At 55.3% G+C, this 20,053-nt stretch overlaps 1 protein-coding gene across 1 annotated transcript; it reads right to left on the bottom strand.

The window, feature by feature from the left end:
• Positions 1–1,322: 1,322 nt before the first annotated feature.
• On the bottom strand, positions 1,323–19,273 carry VSX2 (visual system homeobox 2). Its single transcript, XM_022575876.2, has 5 exons — positions 18,671–19,273; positions 17,285–17,369; positions 13,291–13,414; positions 2,509–2,689; positions 1,323–1,672 (listed from the first exon to the last, which is right to left on the bottom strand). The coding sequence occupies exons 1-5, from the start codon at positions 19,038–19,040 to the stop codon at positions 1,347–1,349; spliced, it is 1,086 nt and encodes a 361-aa protein (XP_022431584.1). The 5' UTR covers positions 19,041–19,273; the 3' UTR covers positions 1,323–1,346.
• Positions 19,274–20,053: the final 780 nt, after the last annotated feature.

Genomic DNA, 20,053 nt, shown 5'->3' with positions numbered 1-20,053 from the left:
GGCCTGGGGGTGGAAGGGGCAGCTGCAGAGAGGCCATCAGTATGGACAGGTCCTCCCATCAGCAGACAGGAAGAAGCCCCGTCCCCTGTTCCTACCCCATCACTGTCTGACTCTAGAGAACATGCACCACGGCTCACACCCAGCGGGAAGGTATGTGTGCCTGTAGCTTAGTTTGGGTCTAACACTGGCTCCTCCCTTGCTCTCCTTCTAGCCTTTTCTCATACTCTTCTTGTGATCAACTGTGACGGCTATTTATAGCCCCAGGCCCCCTCCAGGAATGGCCTGGATCAAGTTGAGTCAAGATCTGTGGTTTCCTATGTGTTCATTTTACAGCTTGATTGGGTTGCTCCAAGGCAGGGCACATGCGAACCAGTGATTTGCAAGAATCTTTAGGGGAAGGATGCCTTGCACAGCAAGTCAGGGTCACAGGCAGCATACTGGGGGTGGAGGGGGCAGTCAGGGTGCTCCAGAAACACACACCCAAGGGCCCTGGGTGGAGGATTTGGCCTCCCAAAGGTGCAGTGAGTCACAGCAGCTGTGAGAGGTGCCCCCTGGCTGCAGGGCAGACCCTGGCCTCACTGCAGGAACTGTACACTGCCCCCTGCGGCACTGGCACCTGTGTGGGGAGGAACGGTGGGACCGGCTGGGTGTGGAGGGTGGGTTCCCGAGTCTGACTGTGGAGGGCAGGACTTGAAGGCTGGCCGAGGGGCCCAGGCTGAGACTTTCCAAGTTGAATCTGGAATCTGGGCCCCAGCGCCGGGGGCCGGCAGGGGTTGTGCCTGGGCCTTCAGGACAGCACATCACCCACGCTGAGGAAGGAGCAGGCAGGGGAGCAGAGTTTCGCTGGGGGCTGGGGCGCTCAGGACACCGGCACTGGAGTGCAGGTCCTCCATCCGTGTCGCCGCTGTGGCGGCCAGTGTGTTTGCAGCAGCGGTCTTTGGGTCTGGGCAGAGCACAGTCCACAGGGGGTGTGGCGCTGGGAAGGAGGGCGCTATTGAGCAAGAGAACAGAGAGTAAGGGGTGGATTCGGACACGGAGAGCCGCCAAAGGATTGAGTTGAAAGCAGCTTGGGGGGGTGGTCTGGGGCGGCAAGAAGGCTTCTGAGGCAGGTCTGTTAGTTGGAGGAGGAGGGTGCTGGCCAGGTCAGGACTAGGTAGGGATGTCTCAGCGTGGCCCAAAGCCTCAGCCAGGACTGAGTTGTGCCTGAAGTCCCCTGGGGGTCACAGAGGGCCTGTGGGGTGGGGGAGGGTGGCAGAGAGCAGGCCTGGGCCCCGCCTCTGAGAACACCTCCCAGCACCACAGGCCCCGAGCAGAGTCCTGGGGCTCCGGGGTCTGCGCGCCCTTGCCTACGCCATGTCCTCGAGCTGCGGCGGACTCAGCTTCTCCGCTGGCCTGTCTTCGTCCGGGGCCTCCTCCCGCTCAGGCTCCTCGCCGTTCCGGGCCAGGCTGTCGGGCCCGGACACAGTCCCCAGCACTTTGGTGCTGTGCTCCTGCGCTCTGGCTCGGAGCGCGGCGATGCTGTTCTCCCTCAGTTCCTCCTGGGACATGGCGGCCGGGGCGTCGGGACCCCGCTCCTCCGGCTCTATCTTGTCGAGCTTGGGCAGGGCCTGACGCTCCGCCTCGGGCTTCCTCCCCGACTCGGCTGCCGCCTCCAGCGACTTTTTGTGCATCCCTAAAAAGAATTGTTGGTATTCGGGTTTAGAAAAGCGCCTGGGAAAGCCATCTTGAACTGAAAACGGCAAAGATAGAGAGAGGCCAGAATTAAGGACGAGCAGAAAGCCTTACTTCATACACCGCAGTCACGCGAGTCCCAGGGGTCGGGGTCGGGGCCGGGGCAGCGGGAGGGGGGCCGGGGATGAGGCTGCGGAGCAGCAGCGGGGCACCAGGCCGGCAGAGGGCTTCTCCCAGCCAAGTCCCTGGGCACCTGGCCCCCGGGAGTCCTGTCTGTCCCTTCCTGAGCACAGCACTTGCTCCCGAGCCCTCCCTTTTGGGATTCCAGATCTCAGAACTCCAAGATAAGCTGGCGCTGCTGTCAGACACAGGTCCAGATGGCAGATGGGGGAGGATGGCAGGTGGAGAGATTTAGGGGGAAGAAGTCCTTTGGGCAAAGCCAGAATGGTGGCCAAAGGGACCTAGAGGTCCCCTCAACCCCCAAGAGGGGCTGTTTCATTCACCACAACCCCAGCTCCAGCCAAGGGAAGAGGAGGATACACACCCTGGGGCAATAGCCATCCCCTGCTCACAGGACAAAAGAACTCACAGGGGGGATCCGTCCAGGATGAGAGTCCTAGGCACCCAGTAGGTGGGTGTGAGGGACAGACACCAAGCCCTGGGCGCAGCCTGCCCTCTGAGCCCCCCAAGGGAGACCGGGAGACCGGCTCTGGAGGGCCTCTTTCCCGCCAGGCTGTTGTGGCCAGGCGTCCCTGCTCCAGGGCTCTGTCCCCTCCTCCAGGGAGCCCGCTCCCCTCACCACGGGGGCAGGGCCCCAGGGAGAGTGCAGGCTCTTACCCAGCAGCCACGGGGCGCAGGAGTCCATGATGCCATCCTTGGCGGACTTGAGGATGGACTCCGGCAGGGGGATGGAATGGCGCACCATGGCCCCGTAGAGGCCGTACTCCGCCATGACGCTGCTCCGGCCCCAGCACTTCTCTCGCTTCCTCCACTTGGCTCTTCGGTTCTGGAACCAGACCTGTAAGTGCAGACGAACAGGTCAGGGGCGTCCTCCACCAGGCAGAGGCCAGGCCCCTACCCCGCTGTGTCTGCCTGGAGTTAAGGGACCCGCCTCTTTGATTGCCAACGGCTTCGCTTTCTCCAGCAGGGCATCCTTACTTAAGCTCACCTACCCCGAAGTACCCCTGGGGTTCCTCCAGGCTCAGGGTGTCCAGAATGAGACACAAGTCCTGTGAGAACATGATGGGCAAAATGGTCTTTTTTTTTTTTTTTTTTTTTTTAAATCAAAGCAGTTTAAGGTGATGGAATAGGGACACCTCCTGGACAGGGTCTAGCAGATGGGCAGGTCCCCATGTGGTCCTCAGTTTGCAGCCGAGAAGCCCGACCCTCATAGCTCTCTTGCAAGTGTTCACACCTCCAGCATACAAACAGAATCCCTTTTCTGGCTCGTAGAGGACAAAGTCCTTTCTAGTGCCTTTGGTTCAGGGCTCTGTCTCCACCAGAACTGCAGAGGCCAGAGCAGTCCCGGCAGGCGAGGTCAGTGTGGACTCAGGTAGCACAGGGCTTTTCATCCAGGTGTCAGGAAGCCTGGGAACGGCTGCAAAGCAGGGCAGGGGACACTCCCAAGAGGCCTGAGTCAGCCTCCCTTCTCTGCCCTGTCCTGGCCAAGTCCTGCCCCGCCATGGTGTCCTCCATTCGCCCACTGTGCACAATTTTGGACCTAACTCCGAATGACATTTGGGGGAGCTGGGCAGCCATCCTTCAGTCAGGGAAGGAAGACAAAATGCTTCTGGTGTGAGGAGCATGTGAAGGTAGGGACCTAGGAGAGTGCGGTAGGGGACACTCTAGGGGATGCTTCTCTGGCCCCAAAGCTGACTGGTGCAGGGTCTGAAAGAGCATGGGGTGGGCTGGGGGTATCTGCAACACTCCAGCCTGGTTTTGGGAGGAGATCCTTGGGTCCCTTTCATGCATGGAGGAGGGGGGAATTTCTTGGTCCCCCCAAGCATTTTTCCTGAGGCTTCCTGCAGCTGACAGGAGCCAGAGCCAGGGACAGCTGCACTGTCCCTCAAGCAGGTGAGAGGCCCGCGGCCCCAGGCCCGCCAGCCCCCTCTGGTCCCCTCACAGCCCCTCCAGGCCCTGACCCCGGCGGCGGCGAGCCACCCAAGCGCCCCGTGATGTGGGGGGATGGGGGGAGGGCAGAGGCGGGTTCGGGGAGAATCTATTAGTTTCCTGGGCGATTTCCATTCCCTCACCTCGGCCAGGTCCCCGCCCTTCCCTCCGGGCCCCCTCCCCCGCCCCCGGCGGCGGAGGTTTCAGCTTTTGATGAAAAATTGCTCCAGCTCTATTCAGGAGGCGGCAAAAGAAGAGTCACCCCCAGGGGCAGCCCTGGGCTGATTGAAAAATAAGTTAATTTCTGTTTGAATCGATGGGCCTCAAGCACTGAAATATCACGGGAAATTAAAGCGGCTGCTCTCTCGGGAGCCGCGGCATTGACCCGCACTAATTAATGCTGGGGAGGCAGAGCGAGCCGCGCCGCAAGCCGCTCCCCCTCCCCGGGGGACCCCAAACGCTTCTCATTTAACTAATTAGACAGGGAAAATTGGGTGTTAATTTGTTTAGGATTTTTTCCCCTCTTCCCCCATGGCAGCTCCCTCCCCGGCCCGCTCCCCACGCGGGGGCGCGGGAAATGAATGCGGGGCTTGCCGGCAGATGGCTGCCCCGGTCACTCTGCAATCTTCTCCGACTTGATTGCTTGATTAGGTCGTTAGCACATTAAAAAAAAAAAATTGCTTGCCGTCTGGCGCTGGCGTGATGAGTGGGACGCGCGGCAGCGCCTGGGTAATTTATCTTTTTATACGGCAAAGAATTTGATTTCAATCTGCAGATATATGGGGAGCCTTTGACACCTGTTTAACATCGCGCCGCTGACAGCTTAACCCTTTGCTGCCTCGGACGCGGGGAGGCCTCGGCGGGGGCTCGGAGTCCGCGCGCCCCTGCGGTTCCCGCCGCCGCCGCCAGGTGGCGGAGTGAGTTCCCTGGCAGCTCCCGACAGCTCCAAGTCTGCAGTGGAGCGCGGCCGGCCACATCCAGCAGGGGGCGCCCCGGCCGCACCCACAAGGCGCCCAGAGCCCCGCGGTCACAGACTTTCTGCGGGGCTGCTTCCAGACCGCACGGTCCTCGCACACCTTTAAGTTGACCCAAATGTGTGTAACCTGTTTTGGCATTTCTTCATTTGTAAATAACTAGGAAACTCTAAAAATGGGAGAGATGCGGCCTCAGACACCCCGGGCCTCTCAATCCTCACACTGACCCGCGACCGCGCTGTTAGAAAACGATCGCTCGTCCCTCCCTGGGCGGCGCCGCCTCCGGTGAGCCGCACCGTTGCCGCCACCGGGTTTAGCACCTGCCGTCCCTGCTGGAGAGCTGCGGAGCTAATGCAAGGCCTCCCTCTGGTCTAGACCCAGACCGCACTCAGCGAACCTGGCCAAGGAACGGGTTTATGTAATTTGAAGGCTACTAGATGGCTGCGCTCCGTGCACTAAAGAGCGGAAACAGGTGCACCATGCGAGTTCGGGCTAACTCGGCCATCGGCCTGGCCTGGCTCTGCGGTGTGTTTAGATCTCTCCCCTGCGGCCCTGTCAGTCCCGCAGGCCCTCTGCCCTACCCAAAGCCCGAAGTTTGTCTGAGACCTCTGTCCTGTTCTATCTTCCTTCCCGTTAGCACTTGGTCGTCCTCTACAAGTACTCATCTCAAGCTTTTTTGCACAGAGGAAAAATCTAAAAGGACTAAGCCACAGAAAGGTGTAAGTGACTTCTGGTTTCATCCACCTCACAGAGAAGACAGCAAAGAATGAACCCCTTGGCGATGGAATTCTAAGGTGGAATTCCAAGTCTGACCACAGAGGGTTGGGAAGGCTATCTTTATGAATCTAAGTAAGCCATCTGCCTCCTGGGCAAGAGATGACCTTCCTGCTTGAATACGGTGCATTACAAAACAACAAGACCACAAGCCCTTAACTGGAACCCATTGGGACCAGACTCCAGAATGTTTTGGATTTTAGAAAAAATATGTGATGCGTATACTACATGTTATGTAACATCCTACAGCAGCAGCAGTAGTACCCCATAGTCAAACCAGCTTTGATTTCTGCAGCAAAATATACACATATTCATAAGGGACAAATAAAGAGCATAAGGTCAGATCTGGTTTTTGCCAAGAATGAGTTCTGTTGACAAACTGATGAAAGAAGTGTCTGTTCTCAGTATGGTTTAGAGTCAGGTATTCTGGGGACTTCCCTGGTGGTCCAGTGGTTAAGACTCCAAGCTCCCAATGCAGAGGGCAAGGGTTCGAGCCCTGAGGGGAACTAAGATCACACATACTGCATGGCACAGCAAGAAAATAAATAAATAAAAATAAATAGAATCAGGTATTCTGGAGAAGGGATTGTGGAGTAAACAAAAGCAGAGATGCTCACTACCACTCCCACTCCCTCCACCCCCCCAAGTGTGGGTGCCTGGAAAGGTGCATTGCCCTGGCTTCCCCAGGATTCCATGAGCTTGAGAGGGGGGCAGGGCTCTCAGATGGAAACAGCATCTTTCTTGGAACACTGAAGAAGAGGGTGCAGACTTGGGATTCAGATCATCTCCGGGGCCTGTAAACAGAACCGTTTTCCTCAGTCTCCTAATTTGGACAAATGAATAACTGGTCTGCAGATCAGACTTTGCCCACAGATGCTCCAAGGGGAGTTGGTGCCAGCTGGTCGCTCAAACCAGGAGTCATCCAGACCCTTGGTTATGGGCTCCTGGAATGCCTGGCTCTTTGAGGACCAGATGCTGCTCCAGTTTATGGAGGAAACCTGGACAGCCAAAACAATTTCTTTGTAGGACAGCTGGCAGGGAAGCTGTGGCATTGGTGCCTTGGAGGCAAGAGGACAAGGAATTAGAATTAACCCTAACCACTCTTCATATTTGCCTTTCTCGTCCCTTCCTGGAAGCAACCAGCATGTGTGCAGAACTTAAACATTTGCAAGAAGCACTGAAAGCAGCCAGTCCTGAACTGGAATTCCCAACTGTGGCAAAAATTTCTGTGTGATCCTGGGCAAGTTACTTGCTCTCTCTCAGTCCCTTCAAGCATAAAATAAGAATACCAAAAAAAAAAAAAAGAATACCTACTTTTTCAGGGATTAATGAAAGTGCCTAAAATCAGTGTTTGTCACACAGAAGGTGCTCAATAAAAGCTACTTATTATTATTTCAGTGGAGGCACAGAAAGTCAGTGGGAGTCTGTGCAGGGGTCAGGTTAGCAATGGCATTACCTGCCCTCCTGGCCCTCTCCACGTGCTCTGCAGCAAGGCTGGACTGACAAATAATAATAATAACAACAGTAACAACTCCAGGAGGTGTGATGGGGGTACAGAGCTAACCTTCAGGCTGTAAGATTTTAATGCAGATAGCCTCGAGTTTCTCCTCTAGGGGCCAAACAGATGCCCCTGCAACTCTCCCTAGTTTCTAATGTTTCCCAGACCCTTGAGGCTCAAATGCAAGAGACCACCCATGCAGCTGGCTATGATTAGGAGCTAGAAGACCTAGGTTGGAGACCCCTGCTCTATCTCCAACTGCCTTTGTGACTTTGGGTGCATTTCTTAACCTTTCTGAGCTTCCGATTCTTCCTCTGCCCTATGGTACCACTTCCTTGCAGGTTTGTTGTAAAAATTTAACAGAATAGTGCATGGGAAATGCCTGGCATGTTGTAAGAACTGATAAACGTTGGCTTGATGCTGGGCGAATTCTGGGGACAAATGTGCTACGAGATGAGGATTTGCTTTCAAGCAAATATGCTCAGTGACACTTTTCCCATAAAGCCGGGTCCTCCCATCTCCCACCTTTGACATGTCTTTTCAGCATTTAGGCCCCCTTTCCTGTGTGGTCTCTTGGTTCTGGCAAGCCCACAATACTCCTTCAATCTCTCTCTCACTTTCCTGACTGCGTACTTTCTGGAAGACACTGCTCCACTCTCAAGGAAGTCGGGTCCGCAGCTCTTCAGGAGAGCCTGCGTCCAGGCCCCAGCAAGGACCAGAGTCCTGCCTTCCACTTCAGGGCCTCCAAGTGCCTGAGAAGCGGCCTACAAGGGACATCAAGGGTCACCAACTTGGTAGTCCCAGGGAAAGGAGAGGGGGAAGATCTTCTAGCTCAGGAAAGAGCCTGGGTTTCCTGGTGCGCTTCCCCTCACAGGTGGTGCCCAGTAGCACTCAGAGAGCCCAGGTAGGAGGCCTCTGGCTGTCGACAGCTGGTCTGATAGGTGCCTCCACACCTGGCAGAGAGGGTCCCAAGAGCTTGTGCCTCCAAGGATGGACTGGAACCAGGAAAGGGCTTCTCGCCAAATGGAGGCTCTTCAGCCACAGGGAACCCATCGAGCTGGCAGGCAACATTGTCAGCTGTCTCTCACCCTTTGTGGGTAACCAGGGCTTCTCTTGTATTCACAAGTTCCCAGCCTTGTATCCCCACAGGACTATGTGCCCAGGCCTCCTTCCCTCTGCAGTCTCTCCAGGATAGCCCCACTAAAGGAGACATCCTGCATGATAGATGCTCTCCACCTCTGGCCCCTTGGCTACCCCAGGCCCTGCCCTCCAATCTTGCCCCAGGCTATCGGGCCCGGCTTTTTTGGCCATGTGGCACTTTCCATCATATTCACTTAGATTCTCTCCTCTCCTCTGACTGGAAGCTGATTAATATGGGCTCATTGCTAGCGTGATTTAACGACCTCACACTCCACATCCACTCAGCACTTCTGACAGCATATTTCAGCACACCCTTTCCAGTCCCAGCTTCAGGCCCAGAAAAGCCTGGCCTGGCTGTAGCCTCTTATGTCCACTAGGGGGCAGTTCTGCCCATGTTTCCTGGCAGCCCCATGCAGCATCCTTCCCTGAACCTCTGGACAGGTCATCCCACCAGGTTACCCAGTACTCCACTTTCTTCCACTCATATTAACCCACTTGAAACACTGAAACTCTTTTCCTGAGCCTCTGACCCAGCATTTTTTTTTTTTTTTTTTTTGCGGTACGCGGGCCTCTCACTGCTGTGGCCTCTCCCGTTGCGGAGCGCAGGCTCAGCGGCCATGGCTCACGGGCCCAGCCGCTCTGCGGCATGTGGGATCTTCCCGGACCGGGACACGAACCCGTGTCCCCTGCATCGGCAGGCGGACTCTCAACCACTGCGCCACCAGGGAAGCCCTTGACCCAGCATTTTTACACTGGCTACACACAATCACCTGGTGAGCTTTAAAAACGTACAGGCTCCACATCAAACCAAACCTAGCATTGCTAGATGTGGGGGGCTGGCACGGGTAATTTTAAAAAGCTGCCCTGTGATCTCATAAATGTCCCGGGCTGAGACACACGGAAACCCTTTCCCATCCAGGCAGCTATCTTCTTACTTCTGGAATATAATCCCCTAAAACTTTGCTCCCTACCCTTGGGAGGGGACCACTTTAAAAGAGGCAGACTGGAACAGTGCCAGTCAGAGAATCCAAATATCATCCTTCCAAACACACCAGGCTGCTAAGAGTGGAGGTGAGATGTCTCTGTTCACTTTGCGCATCCATATCTCTGCAATGGAGGCATTTTAAATAAATGCAACTCTTGTCAGAAAAAAATACAGTAAACATAAGTGAATATCTTAATATTCTCCTATCTTACAACTCTGAGAACGAGTGACCACACAGAGGAAATAAAGTCAATCTGGAAATCCATTTCCTCTTCCCCAGGGCTGACATCCGGTAGGGGCTTCCAGAATGCCATATCCTAGCATTTCTCAGAGACACAGAAAGGACTTCGTGTCTGAGTCTGATATGAAGACTGGAAATCTCTTCTTCCCCCAGCAATGCACCTTATCCCTTCACACTCCAACCCAGAGAGATATAGAGGGAGGAAGTGCTTGCCCTCAAAGCACAAAGGCAGAGGGAATCGCCACTACTGAGGGGGCTGGTCCCTCATCACTGCAATTTGCATTAATTATTCCAGTTTCTGTAGATGGGTGCTCCCGTTTCCCTCATTTGCTCTCCTGAGATAGTACTTGAGTACCGGGTTTGAATCCCAGTCCACCACTTACTTCACCTCTCAGCCCTTCAGTTTCCTCATCCAGAAAATGGGGATAAGAATAGCATCTAACTCATCTAGCTTTTGTGAGGATGTAATGAAAAAGGGCATGGAAAGCACTTAATATCTGGGACAATGCTATGTACTAATAATGCCAATAACAATACTTTTGTTAAATTATTTTAGATAATTTTTGTTATTATTCGTTCACAAATGAGTAATCTGAGGCTCAGAGTTTGATTTGCTGGCAGTGAAACAAAGATTAGAAGTAGGTGTGTCTGACTTTTCACATCTACACTGTGTTCTCGTTAGACATTGGACAGTAGGTCTCAGACACATCCAGGGGCTTACTTGGCTTGGCCCAGCAAAAGTGTGTGTCCCAGCTGTCCACCTGGGGCTGTCCCGCTCCTCCATTACACCCATGGCAGCCCAGGGGCCCAGTGAGAGAGGTGATTCTGACGAGGCTGCTCTCTGGGAGGGATTCCCCCTCTTTCCTTTACAGATGGCTTGGCCTCTGCCATGCCTGGTGGGTGTCAGAGCCAGGACTAAGATCTGGGTCCCTGACTGGATATCCAGTCCAATAACCTTTCCATTCCACCTGAGAATGTCTAACTTCAGACTTGGAGCCTCTAATAACTGCCCTTCCCCTTAAGCCTCAACACATAGACAAAGGCCTGAAAGCTGGGGGAGGGGAGGGGACTGGCTCTGAGTGGTAGGGTCCATCCTTAGACGCACTGGTTCCACTAAATCAACATGCTGAGAGGAAATGAGGAGGAAGGGTGGCAGTGTAGTGAAGTAAGTGTTCTGGAGTCTAAAGGGACTCAGGTCTGAACTCTGGGCCTCAGGTTCTCCACCTGTAAAGTGGGAATAGTAATAGTACCTAGTCCATCGGGCGTTCTGAGGATCCTTTGGGAATAGAATACAGAAACTAACACAACACTGTAAAGCAATTATACTCCAATAAAAATTTTTTTTTAAAAAAAGAATATACATAAACTATCTCTGGAAGGAACAAAAGGAAACTGGTAACCCCTGGAGGGACTGCTGGTGGACAGTGGCAAGGGTGACTCACGTTTCACCCTTTTGAACTCATGTACCTGAATTCGCTCATTCAAAAAATAATTTTATTATGAGTGAGTTTTGGGGGTTTTTAGAACAGTATCTGGTACTCAATAAATATCAGGGGTTTTTTAATAAAGAAGATTTGATACAGGCCTCCCACCTGACATCAAATCATCTCTTTTCCTCCAGCTTCAAGTCAAAGCAAAGGCTTCAAACCCAAGAGGCAGGTGGTGAATGAGTGGGCTTTAGGTGCAGCCTAAAGAGACCTTAGGTGGGTCCCTGTGTCCCCCCACTTACTAGTTGTCTGGCCTCACTTTCCTCAGTTATAAAAGGAGGCTAATGTTCTCTCCCCCACAGGCTGTCGCCAGGATTTAATGAGATCAGAGCTCAAACCAAGTGAGCTGGGCCCCTGCCGGACCCACTGAAACACGCCACACACATGGCTCATGACACCTGCAGCTGCCACTGTCATCCCCATTTTACAGATGAGCAATGGGAAGCTCGGGCTGGTGAGGTAACTTGTACACAGTCACTCAGCTGGTAACTGGTGAGGCCAGGACAGTCTGGCTCCAGAGGTGGTGTCCCTAACCACTGCACCACCCTGCCTCTCCTGTGCATGTCCCATAGTTAGAGCACTGGGCACATGAGAACTGCTCTGTGGGATAGAGCTGTGACTGCCACCGATAGATGTTAAGACCTTTCCCAGGCCACTTGGTAAAACACTTGGGGCACGGCTATTTGACAACTCACAAACACCTTCTGGGGGCATCATTTAGCCAAAGAACCAGGCAGTGCTGGAAGAGCTGGAGAGATCCTTGCCTTGGTTCTCCCATAACCGCAAATTCCACAGCCAGTCCTCACAATCCAGGGAATCAATGTGCTCCACACTCTTGGCTCATCCATGCTGGTTCTGGTGGCTTCAGACTCCACACTGTAGACAACGCCCCAGGCGATTTTAAAAAGCCTAGAGTCTGCCGGCTGGGCGTTTGCAGCAATGCAGTGACAGCCGAGGGCAAGGGCGAGCTTCCCCAGATCTTTCAGACACTCCCACCCACCACCACCACCACAGCCAAAGGGATTTCGGGACAAGCCACCGCAAGGGACAGGCTGTTCTTTCCTACTGGTCAGTAGCACAAATGTGGGACCAACCAACGGGGAAATCGGGGAGTCTCACCCCACCCCCGCTGCTCGTCATGACCGCGCGCACACACACGCACACGCACACACACACACACACAAGATCCAGAAGCAGCACCCAGCCTGTTCCCACTGGAACTCAGCTGGGGGGGATGATGGAGCCAGGCCACCATGGATAATGCGCCAAACAGATAATCTGCTTATGAATAATTGAGCTTATTGTTAGTGTCACTGTCTAAAGCCATTGGCTGAAATTCCCCATAGACTTCCAGTGGAGAGGCAGCCTCTTCTGGAAAAGGAGCTCACACCTCGTTTCCCATTCTCTGGTTCTCCAGTGAGGGAGCGCAAGGAACCTACACACCTTATTTGGTTCCTCTGGACTTGTCCCCTACCCACCCCAACTCACATCACACGTGGAGACACAAAGGAGGAGGAGATTCGGAGCAGACGGGGTTTCAGGAAGTCGGGACCCTTTCCGCCCTTTTCCAGCCTGGGCCGTCAACTACTCCGGGCCACTCAGGTGTCCCGATAGGAGCAACTTTGATTAAAGGTCTTGATCCAACTAAGGCAACCCCAAAGCTTCTGGAAGTGTTCCTCCACCGCATCACCTCTTCCTGCTCTTGGAGGCCCTGTCTGGAGAATCATCAGACTTCATCTCCTCCCGAAGAAATGATTAAGTAGCCCACTCCTGCCCAGCTAGGGGCATCCTGGACTTGGGAGGATCCTGCCACTGATGAAAGGAGGCTGGGCACCCAGCAGAGCTGAGGACAGCCCAGTCCAGGTCAGGGCTGGTTCCGCCACAAAACTCTCCAGTGACAGGGAGGGGCTTAATGAGCACATCATGGGCCAGATCTGGGAGAAGTCAAGGAGCAGCAGCCCTGGGCAGGGCCAGCTGTTGGGTTGTGAGGAGGAAGGAGGCTCAGGTAGATGGAGGTGGTGGGGAGTAGATAGGAAAGGAGGGGGCAACCTCTTCCTCATGGGAAAGCAGTGGAAGGAAGGGAGACAGATGCTCCCCCACCCCCAGGCACCCAGAGAGGCCTGGGGCCACCTCCAGGCACATGGTTTGTCTCACATACTCCTCAGGAAGCCCACAGTGCAGCAGCAGGCCTCGCCTCCTCTGCTAAGTCTCTTGTTCCCCCAGCAGTGCCCATCTCACATGGTAGGTATTCAGCAAACACCTGCCTGCTTAAATGAACTGCTGTGCATGAGGACGTGATTACAGGCAAGCACACACTCTGCTGTGGGGTGGGAGATGGGTGTCTGGGAGCCTGGGGCAGTCGATGTCCCTGAGGGTAAGGAAAGTGTGAGAGAGGAACTCAGAGCTGTTACCTGTATCCTGTCTTCCGGGAGCTCCGTTTTCATGGCCAACATCTCCCGGGCATAGACGTCTGGGTAGTGGGCCTCATTGAATGCCTTCTCCAGCTCCTCTAGCTGGTAGGAGGTAAAGATTGTCCTGAGGGGAGCAAAAAAGTTCAGTCAGGACCCCAAAAATGGAAAAAGCTGTCCCAGAGAGGACAGAATGGCCCTCCCCCATGGCTCCTGGACAGACCCCAAACCCAGGCTTGGCCAGCACAACCGGATGCAACCTCCCTCCCTGCCCCCTCCCCCATCCTCTAAACTCTTCTTCATTCAAGTCTGAGGGCCCACACTACCCTTCTGGTGGTGAGGAGTATTATTTCAGCCCTCAGTGACATTTTATACTGGGAATCTTCCTGGAAGTGCTTGGGGGGAAAGGGTGTTAAGACACAAATTTTAGAAAACTGCAGAAAGCCCCTCTTCTTCTGGGCACAGCGTGGAGGGCTCACCAGGTGAATAAGTGCCTCAGCCTCGTCGGGACCAGCTTCCCGGGCTCCTCCCACAGACAGGAGGGTTGGTCTTTTAAATTGTACTCAGAGTTCAAAGATTCACCAGAAGGTCAAATGCAGCAGCCACCCCAGCCCCAGCGTCTGTACAGCAGAGAACTAACTGATTCCAGCAGCCCCTCACCCTACCTCAGCACGCCCGCTCTCCTCACCTGCCCAGACCTAAAGGCTCCTTAGAGCCGCCCCACGCAGTCTTGGGGGCAGGGAGATGGGAAAGGGGGTGCTCTGTCTCTTCTTGGGCTCAGAAGTGAAGGGTCACCTCCCCGCCATCCCACACACAGGCTCAGCCACTCACCCAGCGGGAGCCCCATTCAGGGGAGTTTCATTCAGGTCATCCCGAGAGTGCCTTCCCACACACTCCCCCAGCGCCCACAGAGCGGTTCACATTGACCTATTCTGAGTCATAAACTGCTTTAAGAATCCAGTAAAAGCCACATCCTCTCACCCTAGCAAATGGATATGCTCCAGTACATACAATGTTTTACCTCCAATATTAGGGGATTCATATCCCCCTTTCTTGAATAAATACACTACACACCCACTTACAGACACAAATTCTTTTTTCAGCCCTGAATTTCACCAGGTTCTAGGTGACCTTTATCCTGCACCCTCATCAACAAGCCGGGGAGCAATATAGTCCAGATTTGTTCGTAGACTCCACTTGAACAATGGTACCTTCCCTGCTTGAGCCTCCGGGATTTGGACCCTGGGAACAGCATGGGAAGGGGGTGTGTGGCTTAAAATCCCTCGCTGCTGCCCTCGCCTCGCCCAACACAAGGAAAAAGTACAAATGTCAGCCCCGTATACTCCTTGTGCTGGTGTTGGCTTTAACGTCTTGGAGGATGATGCGGGGGGGTGGAGGGGGATGTGTGAGAAAGAAAGATTCTCTCTTTATAGAAAATGACTGGTTTGATTCTAAATTGTTTCTCCTATCCTCTCGGGGAGAACAGAATGCTTATGTATACAGAAAGTTAATTCTTCAGAATTTTGAAGATCTGCTGCTTTCTATTCCTCTCCTGCCACTTACCGAAGGGTCCCTGAACAGTCAAAATAAACAATCAAAACATGCAAGTCTTTTTCAAAATTAGGAAAACTGAGGCACACAGCTATTGGGGCGTGGCCAAAGCCAAAGAGGAAAGGGGATGGCAGGTCATTCAGAACCTTTCAAGTGCCAGCCTCGGCTTGGGAGAGCTCTCATTAAAAACAAACAAAAAACCCAAAACAAAAAAACAAACCAAAAACCAAACCAAACAAAAAAGAAAGGAATTAAGAAAGAAACAAAATGAAGCAACGCCTCAAATCCCCCAAACTTCCCCTCATTCCTGCCTCAGAGCTAATCCACGTGTTTATGCTGATGTGCCCTCCAGGGAGTCTCCCTGCGCCCCGTACAATGTGACCCAAACCCTGCTCCTGGCTTTACGCAGAACCCCAGACCCTTCAGTTTCCCATTGTAACCAGTCTATCAGAGCTGAGCCTTCCAGGAAAAGGGAAGAGCAAAACCTGAGAGACTCCAAAGGCTGCTGCTCCATTCCCACTCCCCTCTCTAACCCCTGCTAAGCCTCTTGTGTTTCTGGGTGATCAAGAGATGCTTGCTTCTCATCACCATATTCCAGGGTCTCTTACCTGAACTCCCCAAATGAGAGAGGCTCAGGAAAACACATTTTTTACTAATTAAAAATTGCAGCAGCCATTCTCCTCTCTCCAATAATCTGTCCCCTTTGTGTACCAGAAATAGCCCGAAACCTAGGGCTGTTGTCCTGTCTCCCTGGGAACCCTCCAAAGCACCCAAATTTTCCCTGGTGGAGAGGGTATCAGGTGAGGATAGAGGGTTAGAAAACTTAAGCATGGACTTTCGGCCGTGGGTCAGTCAGCTCCAAGTGCTGCACAAGGAGATGCCGCCATGCAGAAGCACTGCTCCTGGGGGTGCTTTGTCCGGGGCTCTCCTGGCTGTGGGAATCCCTCCCCCACCTCTATTCGGTCAGCAGCACAGAAGCCGGTCAGCCGGACTCCAGCCTGCCCTCCGGGTCCCTGTCCCTGCTGGAGGTCCCTGTCCAGGCTCCAGAGGCTGACAGGATTACCCCCACCCTGCCACCAGCATGATATGAATGCATCGGAGGTGTTTTAATGAATATTTGCTGGACGGATGAATGTAAAAAATGACCCAGGATCAGGACTAAAAAAACAACGTTTCCGTTTACAATAAAACAAGACAAAATAAAACAAAAACAAACAGCCGCCTGAAGGGAACAAACCGAGGTCACCAAGAAACCAAGTCAAAGTTCACCCCCATTCAAGCCAGAACCTGTTGGGGCCTGAGAGGTGAGGAAGAACCGTTTTAAAACGTGGGGGTCATTTCCGGGGGTGAAGGAAGAGAGGAACGCAGAAAAGCACCCAGAGAAAGGGTGCAAAGAGGCTGAGAACAAATTGGGGAGAAGAGGATGAGGTGGAGAGCACCCCAGTGGGAAACGTCCACCCAGCGATCGGGAACCCTGCGGGCGCTCCATCCGCGCTGGGGCGGAGAGAGATCTGGGAAAACAAAGCTAGGGTAAGCGCAGGGGCAAACAGCACCCGCAGGAAGTCAGGTCGATTTTTGGTTCTCACTCCTTTATTTGTTGAAAACCTCCTCATACATTTGCACAAGGAATTGGTAGCGGCTGCGGAAGGGAATGCGGGTCTGGTGTGGGGAATTACTTTTCAGGATATACCTTTCTGCACCTACTGTATTTTAACTTTGTGCAAGTAATGTCTATTTTTAAAATATTTAAAGAAAAACAAAAACAAAAAACCCTCGCTCTTTAGTCTGTATCCTCCAAGGCAGCCCACTCCACTCCAGCGAGGGCTTGCGGAGTCCTTCAGTGCACACACTCCTCCCTCCGCATTTTACAGACAAGGAAACTGAGGCTTACGGATCACAGAGCAGCAGAAGCCAAAGGAAAATTTGCCATCCATGCGGGTATCACGCTCGAGATTTTGCGAACGGTGGGCGCAGAAAGATAGGGGGTTGGCGGCGCTGACAGGGACGGCGGGAGAGGAATAGGGGCCGGGGCAGAGGGCAGAGGAACCGGCTCCGGCGGGAGGGGAGAGCCGATCTGCCCGCCCGGAGTTGTGCGTGGCTCTCCGAATGTACCGATGCAGGGCTGGCACCTGGGGGCCGTCAGCTCCTGTCTGGCTCGGGTTTAGCCCCAGTTGGGGGCTTTCCTTTCTCCCGGAGAAGCAGGAGAAAGCCTGAAACGGTGCCGCTTCCCCGGCGGACGGTCAAGGTCCTCACCCGGCACGGCCGGACGCCAGGGCCCCGGACGGATGTCCCCAAACAACGTCCGGTCTCCCCGTCCTGGCACAGCAGCGGACCTCAGATCTAGAGCCGGCGAAATTAGGGTCCGAGCGACCCTACCCCCGATCAGGGGACGACGGCAGGGGATAGGTGAGCAGGAAGGTGACAGAAAACGCTGCAGGGGCCTTACCTGTGTCGCCGCTTCTTCCGTTTCTTGGTCTGATTTAAAGCCGATTTGGACATTTTTCGGTCGCTGGAGGAAACATCTTCAGAATCTGAAAAGCGGGCGGAGGCACGTGCGGCAGAATGGGGGACGCGCTCCGCAGCACCCGGGCGAGTCAGGCTCCCGAAACCCGCGGGGGCCCCACCCCCGGCGGCCTCCGGGAGCAGCCGGGCCTGCTCCGTCTCCCCGGAGAGCCCTCCGTGAGGTCTACACCATCCCTAAGCCGCGGCTGTTTCTACCCACGCCGGCGCCGCAATCCCGAGGTCGTGAACACATTCCGTTCTGTTTCGTTCTGAGAAGCAAAGGCCCAGACACGCCTGGGCAGGGACAGCAGGGGGGCGCGACAGCCTCCGCGGGTCGCAGAGCCCCCCGGCGGTGCCCCGGGTTCGGCGCCCTGCCCTGCGCTAGCAGCCGTGGCGCCGGGGTTCGGAAGGTGGCCCGCAGGAGCGGAGCCTGGGCGCGGAGAGCTGGACTCCGGGAAGGGCTGGGGGCTCCCGGGCACAACCCCCTTTCCAGTGCCCGCACCATGCGCCCCCCCTCAGGACTGGAGAGACTGCGACGCACCACTTTTCGTTGCCCCTCCAAATAAAAATAAATTAATTAAACGAGAGCGAAAAATCGGGGAAATCGCAGAGCGCGAACCAGAGCCGGAGGGCCGAGGTGGCGGAGACGTGAGGCCGGGAAAACTGCCCGCGGAGGGCGCGGCAGGGTCGTCCAGGGGTCCCGAGCCCGCGAGGCGCCGGGATCCGAGATATTGTGCCGCTTAGGTGGCATCTCGGATTGCGACCCCTTGGGCCGCCGCCGTGGCCGGGTTGTCTAAGCTCGTGAGGAGAAAATTAAAACCCAGCTGACCAATGCGGCAGGCTTGGAACGGAGGAAAGGAGGAAGGAAAAGACAACTTTGGACACCAGGGCTGGAGCCCGAAGCTGGCACCCGCTTCCCGGGCCGCCAAAGCCCGGAACGGAATCGGGCTCTAGGAGCGCGGGTCCTCCGAGAGGCCGGGGCCGAAGTGGAGCAATGGAAGGGGACCCCCGACTGCCCCACGCGCTCCGACACCCTAAGCCTTGTTTCCAGCAGGGCCCCAATCAGGCGCCGCGGCAGAGCCGGGCCCGACGCGGGGACCGGAGCACAGCTCGGCCGGCGGAAGCGCGGAGGCCAAAACCCGGCCGCAGCCGGGAGCATCCTCCGAGCCCCCGCCCCGGGCGCGCCGGCTCCAGGCCCGCTCTGCGACCTCTCGGCCTGGCACGAACTTTTGCACCCGGAGGAGGCCTTGCGGTGCAAGCGAGAGTCGACGGCGTGGGGTTCCCGGCTCTCACCCCTGTCAGGCAGCCACACAGCCTCGCCCTCACCTACCCGAGCTGGCCGTCTGGCTGGTGTCCAGCGGCCCCGACGCTCTGCCCAGCGGCTGCAAGTGGACGCTCTGCGGGTCGGACAGCACTTCCAGGAAGGTGGGCTGTGCATAGAAACCGGGGAGCCCCCCGGGCCCCAGTAGCCCCATACCGCCCACTCCTGCGGGACTGAGCACGGAGCGCGCAGCCAGCAAGTGCCCGGGGGCCAGACCGTCGAGGGGAGCCCGCGGGTGGGAGCTGGGGGGCTCCTTGTTCAAGCCCAGGATCTCCTGGATGCCAAACCCGGTGCACCTGCCCGGGGCGCCCCCCGAAGTGCTCTTGGCCACTGTCTCGGCTTTGGGCTTGCTCAGCGCTTCCCCGGCTTTCCCCGTCATCTCTCGGCTCTTTGAAGGGGCTGAGGCCGCAGGTCTTTTGCTCCCCCCACCCCCCCGCCGGGCTCCCCGCTTCACGAAGTTGGTCCCAGGTGCCCCCTCCGATGTCTAATGCTCTGGAGCCCCAAGGAGATTCCCCTTTTATCCAACCAGGCGGCAGCCCAAGTGGGGTCAGAGCTGAGCAGCCAATCACCGGGGCCAGGAGCGATTAGGAATTCCAAAAAGCTGGCAGCTCCCGCCGCGGGCAGCACTGAGGGGCCAGGGCGCTGGGGGCCAGGCACCGGGTGGGCTCTGCAGGACGCCTATGGGCAGGGCCCCAGAGGCTGAGATGAGACAACAAGGTTCAGGGCCGTTCCAGGAGGCTGAGTGGCTAGGGATTCTGGGCAGAGCTGGCTTGGACAGTCCCTGGGGTGGGGTGGAAGGATGGACTGAGGGCAGGTGCTAGAGACTGGGAGTCCTGCTGCCTCCCTCGCATCCTCCCTCCCTCCCTCCCTCAATCCTATACAGGTTTGGCAGGGTCAAAGAAACCCAAATATGGGACCACTCCGAAAAAGGCAGAACGAGGAAGGGGCAAGTGTCCTGGGCAGGGTGTGTTGTGGCAACGGGCAGAAAGAAGGGGGTTTGAAGAGGGAGATGGGGTGGGAGAGCTCAAAGCTTGTCTCCCCAGCACAGGATGCAATGCCTAGTTCAGAAGAGCTACTCAATAAATATCGCCCAATGAATGAATAAATGAATAAAGGGGTCAGGAGTAGGGGTTCCTGGAGGGAAAGAAGAGTGGTGGTGACTTCTTTTGGAGAACACCGGTGGACACCTGAACATCTTCCTAGAATAAACATGAAGGGTCGCCAACTTCCATGGAAAGATTTCATTACTCTTCTAACCATTCACTCAACTAATATGTATTGAGCCCTTACTAGCTCTGAGCAAGGAGCTAGGGGTTCCCAGTAAATCAGATAGACAAGTCAGGGGGTCTGCTATACCTCAGAGTTCACTGAACAGACAAATGAAGCGGATGG

The sequence above is a fragment of the Delphinapterus leucas genome, chromosome 2, assembly GCF_059928025.1.
Source record: "Delphinapterus leucas isolate spDelLeu-1000000601 "Yukka" chromosome 2, BTC_Dleu_Yukka2, whole genome shotgun sequence".
Taxonomy (NCBI): Eukaryota; Metazoa; Chordata; class Mammalia; order Artiodactyla; family Monodontidae; genus Delphinapterus; species Delphinapterus leucas.
Note: the sequence above shows the minus strand (reverse complement) of the source record. Positions and strands in the feature narration are given on the sequence as shown.

What these genes read in the sequence shown, in the direction of transcription:
- VSX2 (XM_022575876.2), bottom strand. Translation starts at nt 19,040, where the DNA reads ATGACGGGGAAAGCCGGGGAAGCGCTGAGCAAGCCCAAAGCCGAGACA. An exon ending in CGGAAGAAGCGGCGACACAG is followed by an intron (nt 13,415 to 17,284) that starts GTAAGGCCCCTG and finishes TGCTCCCCTCAG; the next exon opens with GACAATCTTTACCTCCTACC. An exon ending in CTGCGCCCCGTGGCTGCTGG is followed by an intron (nt 1,673 to 2,508) that starts GTAAGAGCCTGC and finishes AATTCTTTTTAG; the next exon opens with GGATGCACAAAAAGTCGCTG.